The sequence below is a fragment of the Gymnoscopelus braueri genome (assembly GCF_963280865.1).
Source record: "Gymnoscopelus braueri genome assembly, chromosome: 15".
Lineage (NCBI taxonomy): Eukaryota > Metazoa > Chordata > Actinopteri > Myctophiformes > Myctophidae > Gymnoscopelus > Gymnoscopelus braueri.
Genome location: NC_137620.1, coordinates 13,207,858 through 13,232,290, shown reverse-complemented (window position 1 = coordinate 13,232,290; position 24,433 = coordinate 13,207,858). Strand labels below are relative to the sequence as shown.

The following is a 24,433-nucleotide window of genomic DNA, read 5'->3' as shown; positions in this document are numbered from 1 at the left end:
ATGGGAGAAGGAGAGAGAGAGCCAGAGAAACGGAGAGAATATGCACAGCAGCCATTTTGGAAAGAAATTGGGCCTCTTCTTACTTCCTTCACAGGTGTTACCACCAATGATACCAATGAAGGCTCTGTTCCATTCCGGTCAAACAGAGTCAGGGTGCTGATATTGTGCATGTCGGCTCACTGGAAACACACAGTGGGTCTCAAAGTGTGGTCCAGGTACCCTCATTGTTCCTTGAGGTGGTTCAAAATGGCCCCTTACGGGTGTGTAACTCTGAGAGTGTACAAATGGAACCAAATGGACCCTTTTGGTTCCATTTGTACACTCTCAGAGTTATGCGGTTCCTTGAAATTAAAAAGTTTGAGAACCACAGTGATACACTAAATGGAACAGAGCCTTCATTAGTATCATTGGTAACACAAGATCGAGAGAGAGACTCTTCCAGTGATGTAAAGTAACTAAGTACATTTACTGAAGTACTGTACTTAAGTCCAATTTTGAGGTATTTTTTACTTTACTGGAGTATTTCCAGTTTTCAGTACTTTTACTTCTACTCCACAACATCTCAGAGGCAAATAATGTACTTTTTACTACACTACAATTATTTGAAAACTGTATTTACTAGTTACTTTGTAGATTTTCATTATTATTACAAAACATACATTAATCACTTCAGCCCTATATACATTTCGGCCATCTGAAAATACACAATGCATCGCGACGCATTGTGAGCTTGTAGATCTGCTATTTTCAAAAGATTTTTATACATTTGAAAACTTGTGAAAGGGGACATTCTGCATACTGAGTACTTTTACTTTTGTACTTTAAGGATATTTTGATACCAATACTTTTTTTAACTTTTACTCAAGGAAATTTTGAATTCCGGACTTTTACTCACGAGTCCACTGGACTCTTCACACCGCCCCCAGACAGTATACTGACCGTGAGCAGATTAAGCAGGTCCGTGTTGGCGTCGATGCTGCTGGGGGGCGTGGTCTGGATCAGCGCCAGCTCCTGCAGGATGGCGTACAGCTGCTGGGCCTTGGCCAGGTTGACCCGCGTCTTCTCCTTGTCCGCCCAGTCGGGCAGCGCCACGTGCACGGCGATCAGGTCCTTCAGGTGCACGCCCAGGATGGGGAAGCGGAAGCCGGTGCACTCCGAGAAGCGCCGGCGATAGTGGGTGTAGTTCCCGCACGACGTCACCAGCTCAATGAGACCGTTGAACACCTGAAGGAGAAAGGTTGATTTTTTTCGAACAGTGTTTCCCAAACAGAGGGTTAGGGACCCATCTTTGGGTCGCGGAACCATTTCGCGAGTAAATATCTTTTTTTTTTTGGGTTTCCTACATTAAAAGAAATGATTGGTTCGAGTACAAAAATATAGCTTTGAGTTGTTGTGTAGAATGTTCCAAATGGACTCCACTGTATTCATCAATGTATTCAATTTATTCTGACCTTAAAAGCACATTTATGCTATATCATACTGTAGGAGGAACAGACTATACTCCCCCCAAAACACACACACACACACACACACACACACACACACACACACACACACACACACACACACACACACACACACACACACACACACACACACACACACACACACACACACACACACACACACACACACACAAAAACACACACACACACACACACAGACAGACAGCAATATGTATACAGTGTGACCGTACAGTACATCATGTGGTTGCTCCCACGTCGTTACACAGATGCTGTTAATTGACAGTGCGTGCTCTTAATTGGTTTCACCTTGTTGGTCTCTGCACTGATGTGACTCTGCGTGTCTTTGAGGCGGGAGATGGAGCTGTTGCTGAGGCCGCCCACCACCGCCATGAGAGTGTTGAAGTTCTGACACTGCAGCAGCTTCTGTAGATGACAAGAGACAAGAGAGGGAGAGAGTCAGAGGGAGTGAATGGAGAGAGAGAGAGCATGTGTGGGCTTGTAAGACATAGCCAAAAGAGGATTTAACTCATTAAAACCGGGAAAGCATCCGTGCAATTTTTAGATTTTAGCGTTGGCTATTCAAAAATAGCAGATATACAAGCTCACAGCGCGTCACTTTGTGCCGCGCCGCGAGCTTGTACATACGTTATTTATTTATTTATTTTTAAAGATTTTTTAAGATTTTTTGGCTTTTATGCCTTTTTATTGATAGGACAGTTTAGGCTGACAGGAAATGGGGAGAGAGAGATGGGGAGTGACATGCATGCAGCAAAGGCCATCGGGCTCGGGACTCGAACCCACAACGCGCTTGTCAGGCTACATTGAGCCTTGGTGCCTGGACTGCTATATGCCAGCCAGTCCAGGCCAACATCTGCTATTTTTGAAAAATTTTAGGGAAAAATCTTGAAAGTGTGCGAACGACTCCTGATGTTAGAAGGCATTTGTAGAATCGGCCTCATGCAGGTCTTAATGGGTTAAAAATAAACTTGCGGTCTTGGCATGAAGGCAAAGAAGATTGATGGGGAGTCAGTTCGGAGGAGTAGAGAAAGAAGCCAATTTGAAGGTTAACGATAAGAAATTTGGAGAGAGAGAGAGAGAGTAAAAGACGAGGCAATTTGCCATCGTCACACGTATACCCACACACACACACGTGGGTACGAGCACGTAATCTCGCCTCGACGACACGAGCATGACAGGCTATTATTAAACTCAAATGAATGCCATTCAAAAAAGGGAGTGCTGGCTGGGCTGCTGCATGGTTTTGCCCTCGTGCTAAACTGCTATTTATCAAAGTTATGCGAACGCTTTGTGAATGGCCGCTCCGCGGGGCTCAGCGTTGCCCTTCAGCCCCGCTGAAAATCAACGGGGGTCGCAGCTGTGTGGGCGGGCTGCCAGAGGGCATGTTTTTATTTTTTTGCTTCAGCCCCACACAGCTCAAACACCCACTGGAATCAATTGGCTTAAGCTGTGTGGAAGGCAACCCCCCCAAACCCCCACCCCCGTCTCCCCCTCATCTCCCCACTGAGTGCCCCCCCCCCCCCGAACACCTGCGCGGCGCGACTTCAATTAACCAGTGTGTAAATGTGTATCATGGAGGGGTTTCTGTGTCAGTACATCGGGATTTCAACCCAACCCCGCGCAGATGAGCAATTGTGATGACTTTTTTTATATTCCACTAACAGCAAAGGCACAGTGATTGCCCTACAACGTCAAAGTGCAGTAACTACGTTTTTGGACACACCGACTTATTTGTGTATCCCAGAGGTCAAATTAGCCTTCGTGATATAAACAATTACCTCAAGAACAGATGTACAATTAGTGTAATATCACGTATATGCCGATATCTCATTTGGCCAACCAGTTGAATCACTTATAAACCCATTTTTACTGCTCTTTGTAACTTACTGCACTTTGGCTTTGTAGGGCATATTATATTATATCCGTAGGACTGGTTTATGGGGGGGGGGGGGGGGGGCGAGCGTCATCACGCTTGAGTCCACAATGTCTTATGTTGAGTAGATACTATGGCCCCTGTGATGTGCAAGATAGAAGTATCTTTCTTGCTCTTGCTTCTTCTTTCTGGTGGTCGAGGCTCAATCGTGTGGTTTGAAAATAGAGTTCTGCTTTCTTGGCAGTCAATTATATGCTTGTTTATCAAAGATATGGTGATATCTGATTAACTGATATGATTAACTAAGAATACTTGTCTCCTGTGGTAGACATATGATGCATTCCGAATCTATTTCGTCATACAGCATGTTTATCTAATGCATAAGGGTGTGAATTTAAGCTACAGTATAAAGTAGGGAAGGTTGAAGACAAAGGAGCAGTGGTGTAAAGTAACTAAGTAATTTTACTGAAGTACTATACTACAGTTTTGAGGTATTTTTGCTTTATTGGAGTATTTCCAATTTTCAGTACTTTTACTTCTATTCCACTACATCTCAGAGGCAAATATTGTACTTTTACTCCACTACAATTATTTGAAAACTTTAGTTACTAGTTACTTTGTAGATTTGATTATAACTACAAAACATCCATTAACCACTTCAGCCCTATATATATTTTGGCCATTTGAAAATAGAAGATCTACAAGCTCACAATGCGTTGCGATGCGACGCATTGTGAGCTTGCAGATCTGCTATTCTCAGGGGGAAAAAAATCTAACTTGTGAAATGGGACATTCTGCATAATGAGTACTTTTACTTCTGGTACTTTAAGTACATTTTTATGCCAATACTTTTGTACTTTTACTCAAGTAAATTTGTAATTCCGGACTTTTACTTGTAATGGAGTATTTCTACATTGCAGTATTGATACTTTTACTTAAGTCAAAAATGTTAGTACTTTTTCCACCACTGCAAAGGAGTGAGAAAAAGACTAGAACACCAATGAGTCTAAACTAAGTTATAGACAGAGGAGATTCTATGGAGACTTGTTTGAAGTGACTGTTATTATCATCATGAAGTTTGTCAGTTCTTACAACAGTCTGCCGGTGTTAGAGTTTGTTGATTGAAAAATATAGGTTTGGGGGAAAACACGAGTGACAAAACGAGTGTGTATATCCCTTGTATGTCTGTCTGCGAGACCATCTCGTCACGAAAAGAAGCACGTCAACAAGATAACTCCTAACGGTATTGCTTCATCGCCACAATAGGTAGAATTTTACGGGCATCAACAGTCCCAAATAAAACAATCACAGAGTGACACTAACACATTGCCAGGCACTTCTTCTAATTTAATAATAATAATAATAATGAATTGCATTTTTATAGTGCTTTTCTAAGTACTCACTAACTCAAAGCGCTTTACAATGGTTCATTCATACATAACTAATGTCAGGAGTCAGGACCCAGCCTCACTGCAACCAAAAGAACAAGTTTTAGATCACTTTCACCGATTCAATCCGGGAATACATCTGTGTCATTTTAGATTTTTAGCTATAACCATTATTTTATACTTTGGCTATTAAAAAATAGCAGATATACAAGCTCATAGCGCTACGTGTTCCAGGCACCCCGCGGTGCCTGGAACATGCCCCACAGTTTAGCACCACATCTCTAAGGAATAATCTGAGCTAAACCCCCATATTGAAATATGCAGGGAGGATTGAGGGGGCCATATGATGAACATAAGGGATATTTGGGTAAGAGGATAAAGGAAGGGAGGATCATGAAGGGATGAGAGCAGGAGGGGAGGGTGGGGCGGGGTGGGGAGGGGAGCAGTGTTGATTTTGACAGCAAATTTGGATTTCGTTTTAGTCTTTTGAATAAAATTCCATTGAGTTTTAGTCATATTTTAGTCATCTGTCACCGTTTTAGTTTTTGTCTAGTTTTAGTGTACTAAATGTCATAAGATTTTAGTCGACTAAATCTACAGTTGATTTAGTCGACTAAAATGTATCTTGGCGGTGCCTTGATGGCGTCGTAATGGCTGATTTTACACTTAGTTGCATGCTGAAAATGGCCGATCTACAAGCTCACAACGCAACCGGTTGTGAGCTTGTAGATCAGCTATTTTCAGAGCGCAACACCCGAGCGCAACCAACAATAAAATGACTTGACTTTTAGCTCTATTGGATCTCTTCTCCACTAGTTTTAGTCATACTGTAGCTTAGTTTTTATTTAGTTTTTGTTTAGTTTTCGTCAGTGAAAAAAGGTAGTCGATGAAAGTTTTTCGTCGTAGTTTTAATAGATGAAATCAACACTGGATGGGAGGATAGAGAAGCGTCTCATACTCTCATTCAGAACAAGATCACACAGCATCCCTGTCTATATGAAACCTCTGCCGTGACGGAACCTACCCGAGCCCGATTCTACAAATGCCTTCTAAACCAGTGGTTCTCAAACGTCTTCGTGCCGATCGACCCCCCAACATGATATGTATTTGGCCTGCGGACCCCCCATCTGAAAATGTTTTGTGCCAGCAGGGACCCCCTGAAGCGTTGTCAGGTTCCCTTTCGACAAGAACCCTCCTCCTCCTCCTCCGGAGGTGAGTGGTGTGTGTGACAGACGGGTGGGTGGTCGAAAAACCGGATGAGTCACTGGTAAATAAATGATGAGGCATGGTGGAAGGGATAAAAAAAAGAGACATGGGGGAACAGTGGAAGCAGACTGGGGACTGTATTGTGACAGTTACAACCCAGAAATAGAGTCTCAATAAGGAGTAGAAACTTCAGTGAACTTCGGTGAACTTCTTCTCCCGATAGTAGAGGTGGCTGAAATATATCAAATGTCCTAACAAAGTGATAAACCCTGGGAAGGCATCTCTGTCATTTTAGATTTCTTTGGCTATTCGAAAATAGCAGATATACAAGCTCAAAAAAAGTGCCACGCTATGAGCTTGTAGATCAGCTTTTTTTTTAAATCTTTGTGCAAATCTTTGAATATATATTCTACAAATGTCTTCTAAATCATAACCATTTTTACAAAATAAAATGATGTTGCTATATCAGCGGACCACCCAAAATTATATGTATTTGGCTGCGGACCCCCAAATACGCCCAAATATTTTGTTCCAGGGACCCCCCAGAAGCAAAGATTTGAGTTAAAAATGTTTGCTTTAAAAATATGTATATTCAAAGAGTTGCTAAAATGTACACAATTCTTCTAAAATAGCAGATATACAAGTTCATAGTGCGGCACCGAGTGCCGCGCTATGAACTTGTATATCTGCTATTTTGGAATAGCCAAAGAAATCTAAAATGACAGAGATGCGTTCCCGGATTGAATGGGTTAAGGCAGACCAAAGCAGAGCAAATTAAAACCTAAGTTATATTATCAATTATAGTTCACATTCTAGGTCTGCACTTCATGGCATATCTTTGCAGTGAAAGGATGATCGTATAGTAAGTGAACCATAAAAGGCAGGTCTTATACAGTATAATATGGGGAATAGCTGAAAGGCTTCCGTGCGAGGGCATGATGAGTTCAGAATAAAGTCAGGACAATGCATTGTCCAGTTATTTTTTTATGCTTCTGAATTTTCTTGTAACTTTTTTTCATTTCACCCATTCAATCAGGGAACGCATCTGTGTCACTCATTTTAGATTCGAGCTATAATCAATCTACAGCTCATAGCGCGGCACAGAGTGCCGTGCAATGAGCTTGTAGATCAGCTTTTTTTTTTTTTTCGTGAAAATATGTGCAAAATCTCTATTTTTTTAAAGCGAACATTTGAAACTCAAATCTTTGCTTCTGGGGGGGGGGGGGGTCTCTGGAACAAATTATTTTACAAATGTTCGCTTTAAAAATATATATCCACAAAGATTAGCAAATTTTGCAAGATTTCTTTCAAAAATAGCAGATCTACAAGCTCGTAGATCTGCTATTTTTGCTATTTTTGAATCGCCAAAGAAATCTGAAATGACACAGATGCTTTCCCTGGTCTTAATGGGTTAAAAAAAAAAAGGATGATGATATAAAGACATGACCAAAAATAGGGGGCACCAGGGTGGTGGGTTAATCCTATTTGCTCTTCATATTGCCCTCTCCCCCAGCGGTATGCCGACCTGTGCCACCCGGATGAAGTGGGAGATGACGGCGGCGCGCTGCGGGGCGGTGGGCTTGCTGAGCACCATCAGCTGGATCCACTGGGACACGCTGTTGAAGAGGGTGATGAAGCGCTCCAGGATGGGGTTGTCCACCGTGCAGCCGTGCATCACGAAGCTGTGGTAGTCCTGGAACTGTATAGAGGACAACATGACACGTGGATTCAAGCAAAAAGTTTAAATCTCACGACTGAAACTAATTTTGTTAGGTCAAAGTCACAATTATGCGATTTGTGAAACAGCGTGAAAGGAGCCCCCCCCGCACCCCACGCACATGCACACACACACACACACACACACACACACACACACACACACACACACACACACACACACACACTTTCGCTGTGTTTCATAAACAATTAGCATAATAGGTAGAATTATTATGTTTTGGTAGCCTTGCCACCAGTTGAAGAAATGGCAGATTGTTGCTAAAGTCGGACATACCAGCCCTGACAAAAGAGGATAGTAATTTTGTATTTTAAAGGTCCAGTGCACGGATATGCTGAAAAACATATATTTCATTTCACTAGACCTTTAAGACAAAATGCCAGGCGCCAGAGGGCTAACCTTTGCTTTTATGAAATATCTGAGATCATCAGGATTTTCGGGAAGATTGAACATTGACCACTTGACATACTTAATCTTAAAATAACGAATAACCGAAAATAGGCTATCTACAAGCTTGTAGATAGCCTATTTTCGGCGCATGGCATGCTTCCATAGAAGAGACATGCTGGCTTCTATTGAATCCAAATGACATTCAGTCATGGTGACTGAGACTGAGAACTTTAATCCGTGCAGACAGATAAACACACACACGTATAGATTATAGTGGTTCTCAACCTTATTTAATTTCAAGATGATCAGGGCCGAAATGGCTGGATTAGACCCTACTGAATGGGTCTGTTGTAGAGTTATCAAATTCTGCCCGAACCCGACCCTACCCGACCCGACCCAACCCGACCAGATGTTTTCGGGCCAAGCCGGGCCCAAAATGTATGCTAATTAGTCGAGCCGGGACAAGCCTCGGGTTCCGTGAAAAAATTAAAAAATATAAGAAAATAAAATCTTTCACGTTCGACCTTCCTAGCTCGCTATAGCTATGTTGTGGTACATGTACATGGCATGTTTTCTATGTTGCGGTACATGTACATGGCATGTTTTCTGAGGGCCTCGTTGCCTGCCTGCCTGCTTACGAGGCAACAATGCAACACAATGTATGAAAGTCCCTAGTAGTCCATCTGCCTTATTGGAACTGCAATGTCTCTGTTGATATTATTTCTGAGGGCCCGTAGTCTAGATCAGTGGTTTTCAACCAGTGGTCCGGGGACCACCAGTGGTCCTTGAGGGGGTTCCAGGTGGTCCCCAGCTAAATGATGGAGAGTTGGAAACCAAATGGACCCTTATAGATCTTTAACTCTTGAGAGCGTACAATGAAACTTACGGGTCCATTTGGTTTCATTTTATTTTATTTTAAGAGTTAAGTTATTGTTAAACATCTGCATTACTTATTAAAGAATTGTTCTTTTTATCAACGTTTGCCTGTTATCTCTCCTAATTGTGGACAAAATCGTATCCAACGATAACAAAAATATTCTAAGACTTGAGTCTGAGAGGCTAAATCTCATCAAATGGTGGTTCCGTGGCTCAAATGCCCAATAAATAATGGACCTTGATATGAAAAAGGTTGAAAACCTACCGGTCTAGACCAGCAGCCTTGGCACTACAATGTCTCTATTGATATGATTTAGGGCCTCTTGATCATCTGCCTTGGGGCCTGCCAATTTCTCTTGAGGTCCTTTTGTGTCACTTTGAAATCTAAAGTATCATTTCATATACGAATTAGGGACCATTTGAAATGTATGTGACGGGTACAGTAGAGGAAAACTGTAGTCCAAGGGAGAGTATAATACTGTTTGATATTTAATTTGAGTCGAGGGGAAGGTCATACAAAATAGAATCAACTTTTTTTCCTCTTTTTCAAATTCCTTTTCAAATTCAATAACTATATTGCGCTTTCAATAGTTACCCTCCACTGCTATTTCTCTAATTTCTGGCTAAACTGTAACAGCTATTATGTAGGCCTTTTTTTTTTAACTCTTTGGCTGCTCAGTCAGTCAGTCAGTCAGTCAGTCAGTCAGTCAGTCAGTCAGTCAGTCCACCCATTCATTGAGTTTTTCAAATTTTACTTGTTAGTTTACTAGTTTTTAGTCACAGTTTAAAATTGTATAAATAGTGTTAACAAATGACAGATATTGCCAAAATGCTGTAAAAACTAAACAAAACCGCCACGTGGTTCATCCGGCTTTATCGGTGTCTTTGCGAACACAATTGGCACGTGTTCGAGGGAAGGAAGCCGGGCGGGGAGGGTGATATTGGTCATTGCACGTACTCCTACAGGCAGAGGCGGCACCTGTCAGCAGGGAGTGTTGGGCGGGAGGAGTCGTTTTCCCGGTAGGTGCTCCTCACTGGCAGGTGAGTCAGTAGGATGCAACAGCAGTGACAACACAGAAATGTGTGAGATGAGGAATTAATTGGCATAACGGGGGCTTAATGGGGCGTCCATAGCTGAGTGGTTAGTGAGCCCGCCTAGGGAGCCAGAGGCCCTGGTTGCCCCAGGTTCGATTCCAGGCCAGGCCAGCATATGTGTCGATGAAATGAAATTATGAGCAAGACTCTTAACCCCTAATTGCTCACAGGTTCTCATTGGAAACAAGACCGCAAGGACTTTCATGAACGACCTGTTAAAAGGAATTATCCTTATAACGACTAAATTGGGGAGAAAAAGGGGGTAGAAATTATTGGCTACTCTAAAAAACAAGACATGACTCAGTCATGTATACCAGCTTGCTTTCTGTTTTCTCTGATTTGTCTCGCAGAATCTGGCAACACTGCCATAGAGGCGAGAGGCGTGTCTAGTACCATAGATATAGAAACCTAGATACCTCATTGGCCTCTGCAGTTCATTGTAGCCACTGGTATCTCAATACAAGGCTCTTCCGCAGGGCTGTTTGACTACTGACCAATCACATCGCGTTAACTACTGGCCAATCACAGCGCGTCTAACTGACTAGTTGCTGCGCGGCTGCCTCTTAAGAAAAGACCCGCCCCACCTGCCTCTGATTGGCCTACCGAACGCCCCCTTCTGTGACGCACACGGAAGTTTCCAGCTTGCCCTGCTGAAGCGGAAGGAAGTGGAAGGCTAGCCTAGGGCTGGGCGATATGTCGATATGTATCGTCTGGACGGTAGAAAATGTCTATCGTTTAATAGGAAGCTCTATCGTTTATATCGCAAAATGTCGCAAAACACGCTTTACGGCAGTATTTACGTCACCGACGCGACATACGGAATGCCCAGGGAGGCACGCTGCTAAAGCATAAACAAAACAACCATGGAGGAAGACGTAGCAGACCAGGGTAACAGTACTAATTCGCAACAACAACAAGAGGATCAACAAGATGACCAGCCAACACAAACCGAGGAGCTTGTACCTAAAAGAGGGGGAACTTCTGTCACATGGATGTGGTTTGGATTTAAAAAGACCGACACGGACCAGTCTGGTGTGTGTGTGTGTGTGTGTGTGTGTGTGTGTGTGTGTGTGTGTGTGTGTGTGTGTGTGTGTGTGTGTGTGTGTGTGTGTGTGTGTGTGTGTGTGTGTGTGTGTGTGTGTGTGCATGCGATGCGGAGAGTGTGCGCGCACTTCTCTCATACAGACAGTAGCTGCTCATTCCTCATACCTGCAGGGTTGCCTCTTATTCCAAATAAATTACTAGGCGCCATCTGAAAAGTCCTTAATGCTGTAAACAGCTTCCAACAACAACTCTAAAAGACGTTGTGATGTGATCATGATATCAGCCATCCATTCCACACCGCTGGTTTAATTCATGTGCCTATACAGACGTCTTCTCATCTATCCAGCTGTAGCCTATTAAAGCTCGTTAAGACTCGTCTGAAAGTTTAACAAAGTCCACTGAGCAACAGAGTAGTGTAACATTTTTAGTCAGAGATTAAAACAAGCCAAAACAGTGACATAAGGTGAGCTGAGAGAGATGAATCAGGGACCCCCTTCTATATTGTATGACATTTTTACTTGGTCTGCTCTTTTTTCCCCTCTACACCTACCTCTTTGCCAAAAATAGCAGATCTACAAGATCACAAGCTTGTAGATCTGCTATTTTGGCTTTAGTCCTCCTTAGAAATGGGATGCTAGTGGTTAATGTAAAAAAATATCATATCACACAAAGATTTGGCGTCCCCCCCTGTAGTAACTCTGAGGACCCCCTAGGGGTCCCGGACCCCCTGTTGAAGACCTCTGGACTAGAGTGACATAAGGTAAATTTCTCACCTTGAAAATAATTAAATGCAGACATGTCCTGCTATGTGTCTGAATGGGAAAACCTTATTTATTTCTTTTTGCTTTTAGTTCAAATAAGAAAATAATTTTGCATTAAGATAAGATTTTGTTAGTTAAAAAAGATTACCATTTTTAATAAATAATAATTTCAATAACTGATCTCAATATGGACCCATAATAAGTTTTGTCAAAATCATGCAGCTCTCTATAACAGCAACAGCCATAACAGCAATGGTACAAATAAAAAAATAAAAAATAAATGATATAGGCTACAGTAGTACTTTTAAAAAATCTTCTTGTTTTTGTAATGACTTTCGTTGCATAGTTAGGGCATCAATATTATAGCCATATCATGATATTAGACTAATATCGTCTGTGATTTTGGATATTGTACTATTATGATATGGCATAAGTGCTATTTTCCTGGTTTAATCTTATTGGTTCTCTGTATTGGCAAATACACAAAATTAAGTACTTGTACTTAGCCTGAAAAAAAATCTAGTTAGAAAATAGAATATCGGTATCGGTAAAACCGGAAATCGGTATCGGCCAAGGATTTTCCAATCGGTGCATCTCTACCTACTACCTTTATTTGTTGAGTATATCATTTCAAACTGCATTTCCACATTGCAATTTTATGTGAACTATTCATTAATTGAATTTACCGAAAATGTACTATATCGTGATGTATATCGTATCGGGATATAAAATTAGCTATATCGGGATATGAGATTTTGGTCATATCGCCCAGCCCTAGGCTAGCCCAAGCCTTATATGGGCTAGCCCTGCAGAACAAGGAAGCGCGCCCGAGATACGAACGCTTCAGAGCCGAAGGAGGCATCTACCTTTATATGTCTATGTCTAGTACCATAGCTTGGGAGGATGAGACCGCCCGTTCAGAGTATGGGAAGTATCCCCATTGGCTTACAGGACAGCCAATGATGAAAAAGTGTTGAGAAAGTGTTGAGAAAGTGTTGACTAGACTCAGTCTCTTCTTAGACCAGCATGCTTTGCAAGCTGGTAAAAATTAAAAAGAAAAAAAAAAACAATATAAAGAAACCGTGTCAGACACATGCAGTCAGACAAGGATCTTCCTAGGCTATATCCAACTAATTAGTGAGTGAGGTAATGATGCAGATAAGCAATCTGTCAGACGGCCAATTAGCTAAACGGTGAGCAAACAAACACAAAAATGTCTTCTTTTCTTCTGGACTCAAACATATTTTTTTCTCCCCGAGCCACATTGAGCTCTGGTTTCTCTTTTGCAGAGAAAACCTTGGCCAAGACATCAATTTAAGAAGGGAAGAGGAAAATGAAATACAATTTCAGAAAGTAAATGAGAGTGTCCACCGGGACACGCCGACAAATACAACCATCTGCTAAACCTCCACACTGAGTGCGCCGTCATCAGAGCTGTACTGTGGGAAGCTTCAGTGCTTAAATTCAACAAAAGCTGGCAAATAGTTCAGTGAGTCCCGATAGAATGTTCAAAAAGCTAATGTCGCCAGGAAGGCAAGCTATATTAAGATGATTTTTGAGTTGTTGCTTAGCAACTAAATACACTTCCAAGAAGTAAATATGGAACTAGCGGAGATTTTTTTATTGTGTGTGTCCTCTTTTCTTTCAATTCAGTCATCATGCCAATTCACTTATTTCCTCCCACACGACACACTTGTGTAATCTTGGCCCTGCTGAACCCTATAGTCAGTATATACTCTTAAAGGCTCCGCCGCACCAGACATTCAAGTAGTGTTCAAATAGTATTCAGCAGTGTACTCAAGTAATGTACTTAAGTACACTTTTGAGGAATCTTTATTTTACTGGAGTGTTTCCAATTTTCAATACTTTTACTTCTACTCCACTACATCTCAGATGCAAATATTGTGCTTTTACTCCACTACAATTATTTGATTATTATTACAAAACATGCATTAACCACTTCAGCCCTATGTATACTTAGGCAATTTGAAAATAGCCAATCTACAAGCTCACAACGCGTCGCAAAGCGACGTGTTGTGAGCTTGTAGATCTACTATTTTCAAAGCATTTTTATACATTTGGAAACTTGTACAATGGGACATTCTGCAAAACGAGTACTTTTACTTTCAGTACTTATATTTTAATGTGATTACTTTTGTGCTTTTGCTCAAGTAAATGCTGTATTTCTACATTGTGGTATTGGTACTTTTACTCAAGTACAAAATGTGAGTACTAGTTTTCAGATACCAGTGTTTGTCCACATTGTTTGAACGTACCAGTATCTTGCAGAAGGATTTGTACTCCAGATAGGTGAGGTGCTCCGCCAGCTCACAGGAATCAAGGTGGTCGAACAGCAGAGACATCTTCCGTTTCTTGGACACGGACGGCACGCGCTGGGTCACCTGGCGTTTCCATTTGTACGATGGCCTAGGAGGGACGGTAAACGTTATACTAACAACCATAGAGTTTGAATGGATAAGCCAGTACAGGACTATGCATAGCACGACGTCGACAAAGCAGTGGTTCTCAGCGTTTTTATTTAGCTCACTAGCATATTTCAAACAGTCCTCAAGGACCTCTCCACCCCACCTCCCCATAACAATATGCACATACAATATTTACTATGAAAGAAGGCATATCACAGTAATTTCTATTTTATTATTATTATATTGTATTAATATTTAACATATGGATATGAAAGCCAGATTTATAGCTAGTCGCACTCCAGTGTTGTGCACCGAAAAAAGACGATCTACAGGCTCCCAACACGCCACAGGGCAACACATTGTGAGCTCGTAGATCTATTTTTGGTGTGAGACACTACACACGAAAAAAAGTACACGTAAAGCCCTTAACAATCATAATTTCATTTCCTGCTTTTTCCCTACATATGCCTATTGGTTCAATGCATGTATGCAAATCATGCATATTTTAAAACATTTCCCCGTGGACCTCCTGTAAATCTGACATGATAGATGGGCCATTAGTGGTCCTTGGACCACTGGTTAAAAAATACTGACATAAAGGACATTACTAGTGTTCAGGCAAGTTTAGCCCATTGGCTATGGCTCATTATATTTTGACATTACTGCCAATAACGCTTTGCCAAAGCATACAGCGGTTTGTTTGTTTTTCAAGGAAGCCACTGGATTCCATTCATTTGAGTATATAGCCTACGGCAAGAATCTATTTGCAGAGACTTGAATATTGCATGGTAGGCTAATTGGGGGGGGGGGGGCAGATTGGCATGACATTTCTCATGAACAGTTCACACAGACAGGTACGTCGCACGGACAAAATAAATGTACAGACCTGCAGACCTCCTAATTTATTTGATGACTACGAAATGGGATTATGAACTGGCTTTAACTTCCCATGCTTCCCATGTAGGACCAGTGTCAGAAACTAAATTTAAATTGTAATTTTCTCCCAAGATCATGCCATTGATGGTCTGTTTGAGGCACTGTAGATTAGCTGTTAGATTAGTAGGGAGCTCTGCTGTTCCCTCACAAGCAAATCACTTTGCACTTTGGAGAAATTATGTTTCCCAGGCTTGTCTTCTGTGACACTCTGAACAACAAATCTAAAAATAAACCATTAACATAAACCATTTGGTTTGTGTTTATGTACACTGTATATGGCCGAAGCTATTAAGCAAGTCTAATAAGAGTGAATTAGTATTCTTTGTTGTCGTCTCCACAGAGGCCGACACTGTATGACAGGATAAACACTGTAGCACTGCGGTGATCACAGAGAATGCAGAATGCCCCTTGCACAGCCAGCAGTTATAATCAGGTGAGTTGTTGTAGGTTCCTTTTACAGTACACTTGTTGTTCTTTGCTATTTTACTTGTCTTGTAAGTTAAAATTGTATGAATTTACTTATTATGGATTATATTTTTCTGTACGTCTCAGCTACCCCCCTCCCACACACACACACACACGCGCGCGCGTCTCCACAGAGGCCGACACTGTATGACAGGATAAACACTGTAGCACTGCGGTGATCACAGAGAATGCAGAATGCCCCTTGCACAGCCAGCAGTTATAATCAGGTGAGTTGTTGTAGGTTCCTTTTACAGTACACTTGTTGTTCTTTGCTATTTTACTTGTCTTGTAAGTTAAAATTGTATGAATTTACTTATTATGGATTATATTTTTCTGTACGTCTCAGCTACCCCCCTCCCACACACACACACACACACACACACACGCGCGTACACACACACACACACACACACACACACACACACACACACACACACACACACACACACACACACACACACACACACACACACACAATGGAAATAAGATCTTTTTGTGTTTTCTCTTTTTGACAGATTATGTACAAATACTGTATTATTGTTGATCTACATATTCTAACTTTTTGTATTTTTCATAAATTTAATAAAATAAAATAAAATTAATATCCTATTTGATCATACTACAGCATCACACCAAAGTATCAAAAGTGTTTTTTCCCCACCAATATTTAGCTATAGTCTAAATTGCAATCACTTATTACAAGTCAGTAGGCTGTTGTACTGCAGTGCACTAACTGAAACTTCCCGTATCCACGCTGCTGCCTTTGCAGATGCTTTGGTTACAGTGAGTCAGGAATTTGCTCCCCAAAGGCATCCCCTTATAGGACACTAGGGAACCCCGGGTCACCAAGAAATGACCTTTATGGGAATAGGAAAGGTCACTGACCTCGCATAGAACGGTCATTCAAGGCCTGAGAATGGTGCATAAAGGGATACACAGATAGAAGCAGACCCTTCAAACACAGAGGGCTCATTCATTGGTGCCGTCCACGTGCACACGCATACATGCACGCATGCACACACACGCACATTAGGGGTGTGCCGATATATCGTCCCGCGATATATCGCGATACGTTTTCGTGACGATATGTATCGTTTTGGGGAAAAAAAATATCGTTTTGATTTTTTACACAATAATAATAATCAGGCATGCAAACAGCCCCGAGGTGAAAAGGATGACAACATGTTGTTTTTTTTCGGGTCAGGTGTCACACTATTGCCCTAAGTTTGCATGTCTGAGTAATGCAAAAACAGAATTATTTGTTTGCATTTGCTTTTTTTCTCCCCCATATATTTTCATAATAAAAAAGTGCGTATCGTATCGTATCGAAATCGTATCGAAGTTGTGAGCCCAATATCGTATCGTATCGTTTCGTGAAATTAGTGTATCGGCACACCCCTAATGCACATAAATATCTTGGAGAAGAGAATCTATTGACTCACACGCTGTCAATATCGATGAGCTGACTCTGGCTCTCGTTGCCCTCGGTGGTCAAGAGGTCTTTGAGGTCTTTGATCTGCTCCGCCAAGTCCGGGTTCAGGTTGAACTCTGCCGGGAACTCTGAGATCCAATATCTAGAGATACAAGGAGAGAGAAACTCATGATCAAAGGGGTGTGGTAAACCAGTGGTTCTCAACCTTTTCAGACCCCCCAAAAGAATCATATTTGAACTGGGGACCCCCCACCCTGGCAAGCACTTGGAATTGCAGGAGTTGAGGCATTACTTCTAGTTTGACTCGGTTCCACAGATAAATACTGTGAAGATCTTCAAGCTCACAACGCCTCGCAACACGAGGCGTTGTGAGCTTGTAGATCTGCTATTTTCTAAATGTTTGCCTTTCTTATATTATTTGACAATTTGGCCAATGTTTGACTAGTTTTATAGTATATTTTGCTGATTCGTAATGGTCTTTTTTTCTTTTGAGGTATTAAAAAGGTCTTTTTAAAAAGGTCAAATGATGCAAAAAGAAATTGAGAAAGATCGAAGAAAAACAAGGGGAAGAGAAATGTCAGAGAGAAAGACACTGAAAGGAGTTATTAAATTCCTAGGAGGAAAGGAATAATACAGGAGGGAAAGGGAGAAAGAGAAAGGACAAGTACAAAGGCAAGAAAGTTGTGTGAGAGTGAATGGGTGTGCAGAAAGATGAAAGAGGGATATACTGTATACAGCAAAGTGACACATTTGGCACAAGAGAAACGGTCGCTCACTTGATGAGATGACAGATCCTTGTCCTGAGCTCGGCAGTGCAGCTCTCCGCCTGAGATCTAATCCAGAGTCAAGGTACACAACCAGCACTGTTTGAGTCCCCCTTTCAGACTAAGATCTTCAGATTCAGATATTTAGATTAAGCGTATTTTCATGGGTTAGAATGAAAGTATCTTTTGGAAAGGCACACATTGGCCAACACACAACTACTGAATAAATATACACTAACATTAAGACCTGCATGAGGCCAGTTTTCTGAAAAATGTATGTTGCTATAGTGGTCCTCATGTCAAGGACCCCCAAAATGATGGCCGCCCACCCCTATCTCAAAATATGTTGTTCCAGGGACCCCCAGAAGCAACGATTTGAGTTCAAAATGTTTCCTTTAGGCCCGGACCGCTAAGCCAGCGGTTCGGGCACTTAGGCTCCAATGTAGCCTGACAGCGCATCGCGGGTTCGAGTCCCGTTCCCGACAATCTTTGCTGCATGTCTCTCCCCATCTCTCTCTCCCTGTTTCCTGTCTATCTCCACTATACACTATACATGTTTTTTTAAAGTGTTAAAAAAAAAAGTTCACTTTAAAAAATATATATATTCAAAGATTTGCACAAATATTCAAAATGTTTCAAAAATAGCAGATCTACAAGCTCATAGCGTGGCACGAAGTGACGGGCTATGAGCTTGTATATCTGCTAGTTTTGAATAGCCAACCAATGTGCTATATATAGCTAAAATCCGCCCGGTTTGAATATGTTAAATAATATACGGCATGACATTGAATCTATTGAATCCATATCCGGTCGGTAATATGGTGAAGGATACTTGAGAACAAGTTTCTTAGCCATGTCTGTGGAGGGGATGTACCATGGGTGCATCATGAGGAACATGCGCACTGTAGAGTCATCCTTCAAAGCTCCCTTTTCATCTGAAATAGAAAGAAATCACCTCGGTCACAACCGGTGGTGGAAAAAGTAATTTTTGTATTAAGTAAAAGTATCCATACTGGAATGTAGAAATACTCTGTTACAAGTAAAAGTCTGGAATTCAAAATTTACTTGAGTAAAAGTACAAAAGTATTGGTATGAAAATGTACTTAAAGTACCAAAAGTAGGAAGTACTTGTTATGCAGAATGTCCCATTTCACAAGTTTTCAAATTCATAAAATGTATAAAAATCTTTTGAAAATAGCAGATCTACAAGCTCACAATGCGTCGCATCGCGACGCATTGTGAGCTTGTAGATCGGCTATTTTCAAATGGACTTAATGTACAGAGGGCTGAAGTGGGTAATGTATGTTTTCGTAATACAAACCAAAATCTACAAAGTAGTTGGTAACTAAAGTTTTCAAAAAATTGTAGCGGAGTAAAAGTATAACATTTGCCTCTGAGATGTATTGTTGAGTGGAAGTAAAAGTACTGAAAATTGGAAATCCAGTAAAGTAAAAAAATACCTCAAAATTTTACTTGAGTACAGTACTTGAGTAAATGTACTTAGTTACTTTACACCACTTGTCACGACCAGGAAGGTACACCATGTCCCCTCAACCTCAGCACTGAGCACAATAGAGCTTAACATCCACCAGAGTATATAGTCAGACTCCGTTTAGTTTGCCGGACTTTGAAAAATTGCAGTTTTTGTCTGGAAAATGGTCCGCCATTCAATCTATAATCGTACATCTTTATAGATTGAATCAAGCGTAGAAAAGGGGGAAAAGGCTGATATTACAAACCGAATGCTTGAATGCAGGCCTCCACCAGCTCATCCACTGTGGCTGATTGTTCTGACGATACAGGCTCCATCGTTCCTTTCCGCTGCGCTCTTGTTCTCTATTTTCTCGCTGCTTTTAGGTCTATCTCTGGCACTCCTTTTCCACCTCAGAGGATCTGCTGTATAATGAAAGAAAAAGAGAGATGAAAATGAAAGGATCAAAGACCCGTTAGAGGAGCGTGGAGATGGCACGAATGAAATTCAGAGGGACTGCAAGTCAGTCAGAATGACTTAACAGTATATATAGTCAGTTATTTCTCATTCTATTCTGCACATAATGGTTGAAAAAAAATTATAGGATCAGCGGCAAATACTTAACAGCAATAATAATAGTAACACGCTATATTTGTCTAACACCTTTCATAAAAACAGTCAGATCAAACTATGTTACAATAAAGAGATAAAACAACAGGGAACATGGATTTAATAGGAAGCAAACAAGAATCCTGGAATCCCCTTGAGGACCCCTGGGGGTCCCCGGACCCCACTTTGAGAACCTCTGCAGTAGAGGATCTAAGGGTTTCGTGACATGATGTAGGACGCCCTAACCCCGTTGAGAATTTTATAAACAAGTAGAAGGAATTTAAAACTCGACTCTTTTCAGTCACAGTGACTGTTTTGGTCTCTTTATTTATACAGTGTACGGAACAAGAGGTTTCGCAACAACAGTTCTGAAGGCATCAGGAAAAACTCCAGTTTCAAAGGATGTGTTAATAATAATAATATTCATGACCGTCTTTGAAGGTCAACCTGTGCAGCTAAACTTTTCTGAGTGCATAGTGGCAACTCCCCCCCCCCTTTTTTCCTGTCTCTCTGACTGATCGAAGCTGTAGTCAGTCTGTTGCTGTTTATGCCGTCGCGCTTCTGAACTCGGTAGCACAAGGACAGAGGGGGGTGGGGGGAGGGTGAGCGGAGCGGGCAGGTGGAGTTAAGGTTTGATGCCAGGCTTTATACTAAAGTTCCATTCAGGGTCACAGGAGGGAACAAGAATAATGTCGCATAGGAAGAGACCAGGGCTGAGAGTGTGTGTCTGCATGTGGAAGGCCATCCCAGGTCAGCGGTGCGTCATCGCGGTCGTCACGCCGGGGCTGAGGCTGACGTCCTTGTTGTTGTGCCATCGTGTCCTTCCTGCATGGAGCTAGGTATACTCTTGCTGATGTTCTGAGGGTCTTTGTAGTGTCTTCATTCATGGCCGTTTTTTGGTACTATTTTAGCAGTTCTTCTTCTGATTGTTCTTTGTGAATATCATATTATCACTCCCACGGCGAGCGCACGATCGTTTGATCACATTTTGGATGCTCGGACGGTGTTTGATGTTTTTTTTCCACTGGTGTCACTGACCTGTTGTTGCTTCAGGGAAGCAGCGTGTTTTAGTCCTCTTTCTACCCACTAATAGTGTAGTCTTCCACATTTGGATTGTCAGAGGTTGTCAGGTGTCATGGCGTAGCTTTTTTCTGTGGTGGAGGGTCATCATGTTTTGATCCAGTATCAGCAAGGGCCCGGGAATCCAGTGCACTGCGCAACCATATATTTTGCATTAACTACTTGAACATTAGCCAAAAATAGCCGATCTACAAGCTCACAACCCTTCATGTTGTGACGGGTTGTGAACTTGTACTGTAGATCTGCTATTTTTGGCGAAGATATTTGGTGTACACAGACAAAAAGCGGTCTAAGTACAGTGCCAACGCAGGTCCAGTTTATTAAGTCCAGAGGGTTCAAGTGGGTAATTTATTCCTGTCATTTATCATTTGTGGCCGTCTCCGTTTCTTGCTCACACGGATTCATTATTGGCGGTCCTCAAGGGGGTTCCAGGGGGTCCCCCACTTAAGCCCTATATTTTATACTTTTCGGCTATCCGAAACAGGTATATGTTTGCTGTTTGTCACTCCCTGTCTCTCTCTCTCCCTATTTCCTGTCATTCTCAACTGTACTGTCCAATAAAGGCAGAGTACAACAAATATCTTCAACAAACATGCAGTGTTGTTCTAACTCCATAGTTAGTTTCAAGCACACCGTTATTATTCCATGGTAGACAGAGGCTGACGATAGCAGGTTCAGAATTTAGAGGAACCATTTGTAGTTGCACAGATTCCGTCGATGTGAACATCTTAAAAATCCCGATGATCCATTTGTTAGCAGCAATCGCTGTTCATGTTCATTCATAGAGCAGGAAGAAATAGTTGAAATTATAGAGCAAAGCCGATAATATAAGGCAGGAAATGTATTTCCACTCTGAGTTTGCCTTTGATGATGACTGCAATTGTAATGTGTGAGTGAGTGAGTGAGTGAGTGAGTGAGAGAGACAGACAGACAGAGAGACAGAGAGACAGAGAGACAGACAGTGTAAAATGTGGGTCATAAAGGGAAGGACTGTATAGTGTTCACCTTGGTGTGTCCACACAAAACGCTTGGATGCAGGCTTACAGTTTAAACGTTTACTTACAGCAGGGAATGCAGCAGTGCAGTAGCACAGGCACATGACAGTTAGTAGGTGTGTGTGGTTTATCACCAAAGGGACAGGTTTGGATATGGAGATCTGGAGATTCCATTATAGAACTTCCTCCTTCTTACCGTGGAAAGTCAGTATGAGGATTTTTTTTTTTACCTCTGGGGCAGCACACCTGTTCTAATTGATTGATTATCACGAACCTCAGCTGGTGCATGCCTACTTGAGGGTGTTATCAATTGGCACTCCACTGTGATATTAAAGGGCTTTCGCAACAGAGAGAGAGAGAGAAAGAGAGAGATGAGAGAGAAAGTACAGTACAATGGTGGATGAACTCAATGATACCAGTACTGTAGACAGAGATATGTTTTGATTAAAGGCTTCTTCAAAAAGGAAACCTCAATGGATTAATCTCTTCCTGAAATACAGTAATACCTCGACCGCGTTGGCACTCTTCAAAGTGCACTGGCGCAGCGTATTTCAAGAGACGTACGAGCGTTATATTTGGACACGTGTCATCTTACTTCAACGAGGAGGGATTAAGATAAGAAAAACATAATAGGTGTGTTACTTGGTGATTTACGAAGTAAGCGGGGGGAACCATGGCAACCACAGCCATACCGTATGCTCTGCCACGTGCGTATGCACGCACGCACGCACGCACGCACGCACGCACGCACGCACGCACACACACACACACACACACACACACACACACACACACACACACACACACAGACAATCATTCTCTCATTGAGAATCAGGGCACAAGTTTAATAAAATATCGTTTTTTTGGGGGGGGGGGGGATTATTATTATCAGTAGTCGTAGTAGTAGTAGTAGTAATAGTATTTATTTATTTTAAATACATTTCAGGTTTTGCAATTGTGCGATACCGTTGTAGGGCAAAGTATAAAACAGGGAACAGTGTATGAACAGTGTTTCATTGATCGAAAAAAATAATCAATTACAATTGTTTTGCATCAATTCGTTGACATATATGACACCAAAATAATGATCCAAAAAACACGTTTCAGGGTTAATAAAAAAAAGTAACTGAGAGAATAATCGACAATAATCATAAACAACAACACAATAATCGATGGTTGCACTTGCAGCCTTAATCTAAGCCTCTGCGCTAGGGGGGGGGGGGGGGGCATTTATTTATACATATTCAGATTTGTAATTGAGGTCATGTGATCAAGCACTGCAGCTCGCTGCTCCAGTTGACTCTAATCATGCACAGCTGATTAGAACAGTCGATGCGTGTTTGCCCCCGAACGCGCACACGCCGCACAGCCCCCAGTAATGTTTGTAAACAAGAAAGCCTCCTATAGTGTAGTGCATGGAGAGGTGAAATGGACTGAATCAGACAGTCTTTTCATACCGCTTGCATTGGATTGATGATCTGGTGACAAATCGAGAGATAATTGGCAGGGTCATTGGTAATCAATGTTCATTGCTGACGCGCCGCAAAAAAGACGATGCCGGGGGTTTTATACCTTATTAAGAGCATTCGCACGCTTAATCCAACAAATGCACATTAACCCTACATGCTGCTGCATCCACTAATGGGTTTTAAATGTGGTCGATTGAGTGTTTCGGAAGAGTGTAAAAGGGTGTGTGCGTGTGCGTGTGTGTGTGTATGTGTGTGTGTGTGTGTGTGTGTGTGTGTGTGTGCGTGCGTGTACTTGTGGGACTTGTTCGTGCATCTGTCTGTTTCATGCAGATGTGTTCCACTGTGCTTGTTCTCCTTTTGTGTGACTGAAGTAGGGGTGTCTCGCTTGCTACGAAAAAAAAGGGCTTTCTGTGACAATGTGAATTCATGTGAATGGGTGAAGGCACTGCAGCAGAATGTGTGTCTGTGTGTGTGTGTGTGTGTCTGTGTGTGTGTGTGTGTGTGTGTGTGTGTGTGTGTGTGTGTGTGTGTGTGTGTGTGTGTGTGTGTGTGTGTGCGTGCGTGTGTGTGTGTGCGTGTGTGCGTGTGTTTGTGTGCGTGCGTGCGTGCGCGTTTTTTTTATTTGCCTTTCCTGGATACACTGCAGAGTGGTGGGCGGACACACTCAATTACAGGCTATGCACAAGCTGCCTCACATAAACACACAAACATACACACATGCACACGCACACACGCAACCACACACACACACACACACACACACACACACACACACACACACACACACACACACACACACACACACACACACACACACACACACACACAGAGAGAGTTCCGCAGTGGAGAAAAGAGAGGATAGATCAAGGGAGTTAAGCTCTAAGCATCAGACGGTCATAACAAAGAGAGAGAGAGAGAGAGAGAGAGAGAGAGA

The 24,433-nt window shown here is 42.0% G+C and overlaps 1 protein-coding gene across 1 annotated transcript in view; it reads right to left on the bottom strand.

Moving 5' to 3' along the window:
- LOC308102093 (RAS guanyl-releasing protein 2-like) overlaps nucleotides 1–24,433 on the bottom strand; it is a 75,619-nt gene that overhangs the window by 29,721 nt on the left and 21,465 nt on the right. Inside the window, exons 2-9 of the mRNA XM_080451693.1 lie at nucleotides 19,615–19,771; nucleotides 18,708–18,810; nucleotides 17,888–17,944; nucleotides 17,122–17,253; nucleotides 14,129–14,279; nucleotides 7,477–7,650; nucleotides 1,773–1,889; nucleotides 940–1,224 (exon numbers count right to left, since the gene is read on the bottom strand). Coding sequence (XP_080307819.1) covers nucleotides 940–1,224; nucleotides 1,773–1,889; nucleotides 7,477–7,650; nucleotides 14,129–14,279; nucleotides 17,122–17,253; nucleotides 17,888–17,944; nucleotides 18,708–18,810; nucleotides 19,615–19,684 — 1,089 coding nt within the window. The 5' untranslated portion in view covers nucleotides 19,685–19,771. The remainder of the gene's footprint in view (nucleotides 1–939; nucleotides 1,225–1,772; nucleotides 1,890–7,476; nucleotides 7,651–14,128; nucleotides 14,280–17,121; nucleotides 17,254–17,887; nucleotides 17,945–18,707; nucleotides 18,811–19,614; nucleotides 19,772–24,433) is intronic.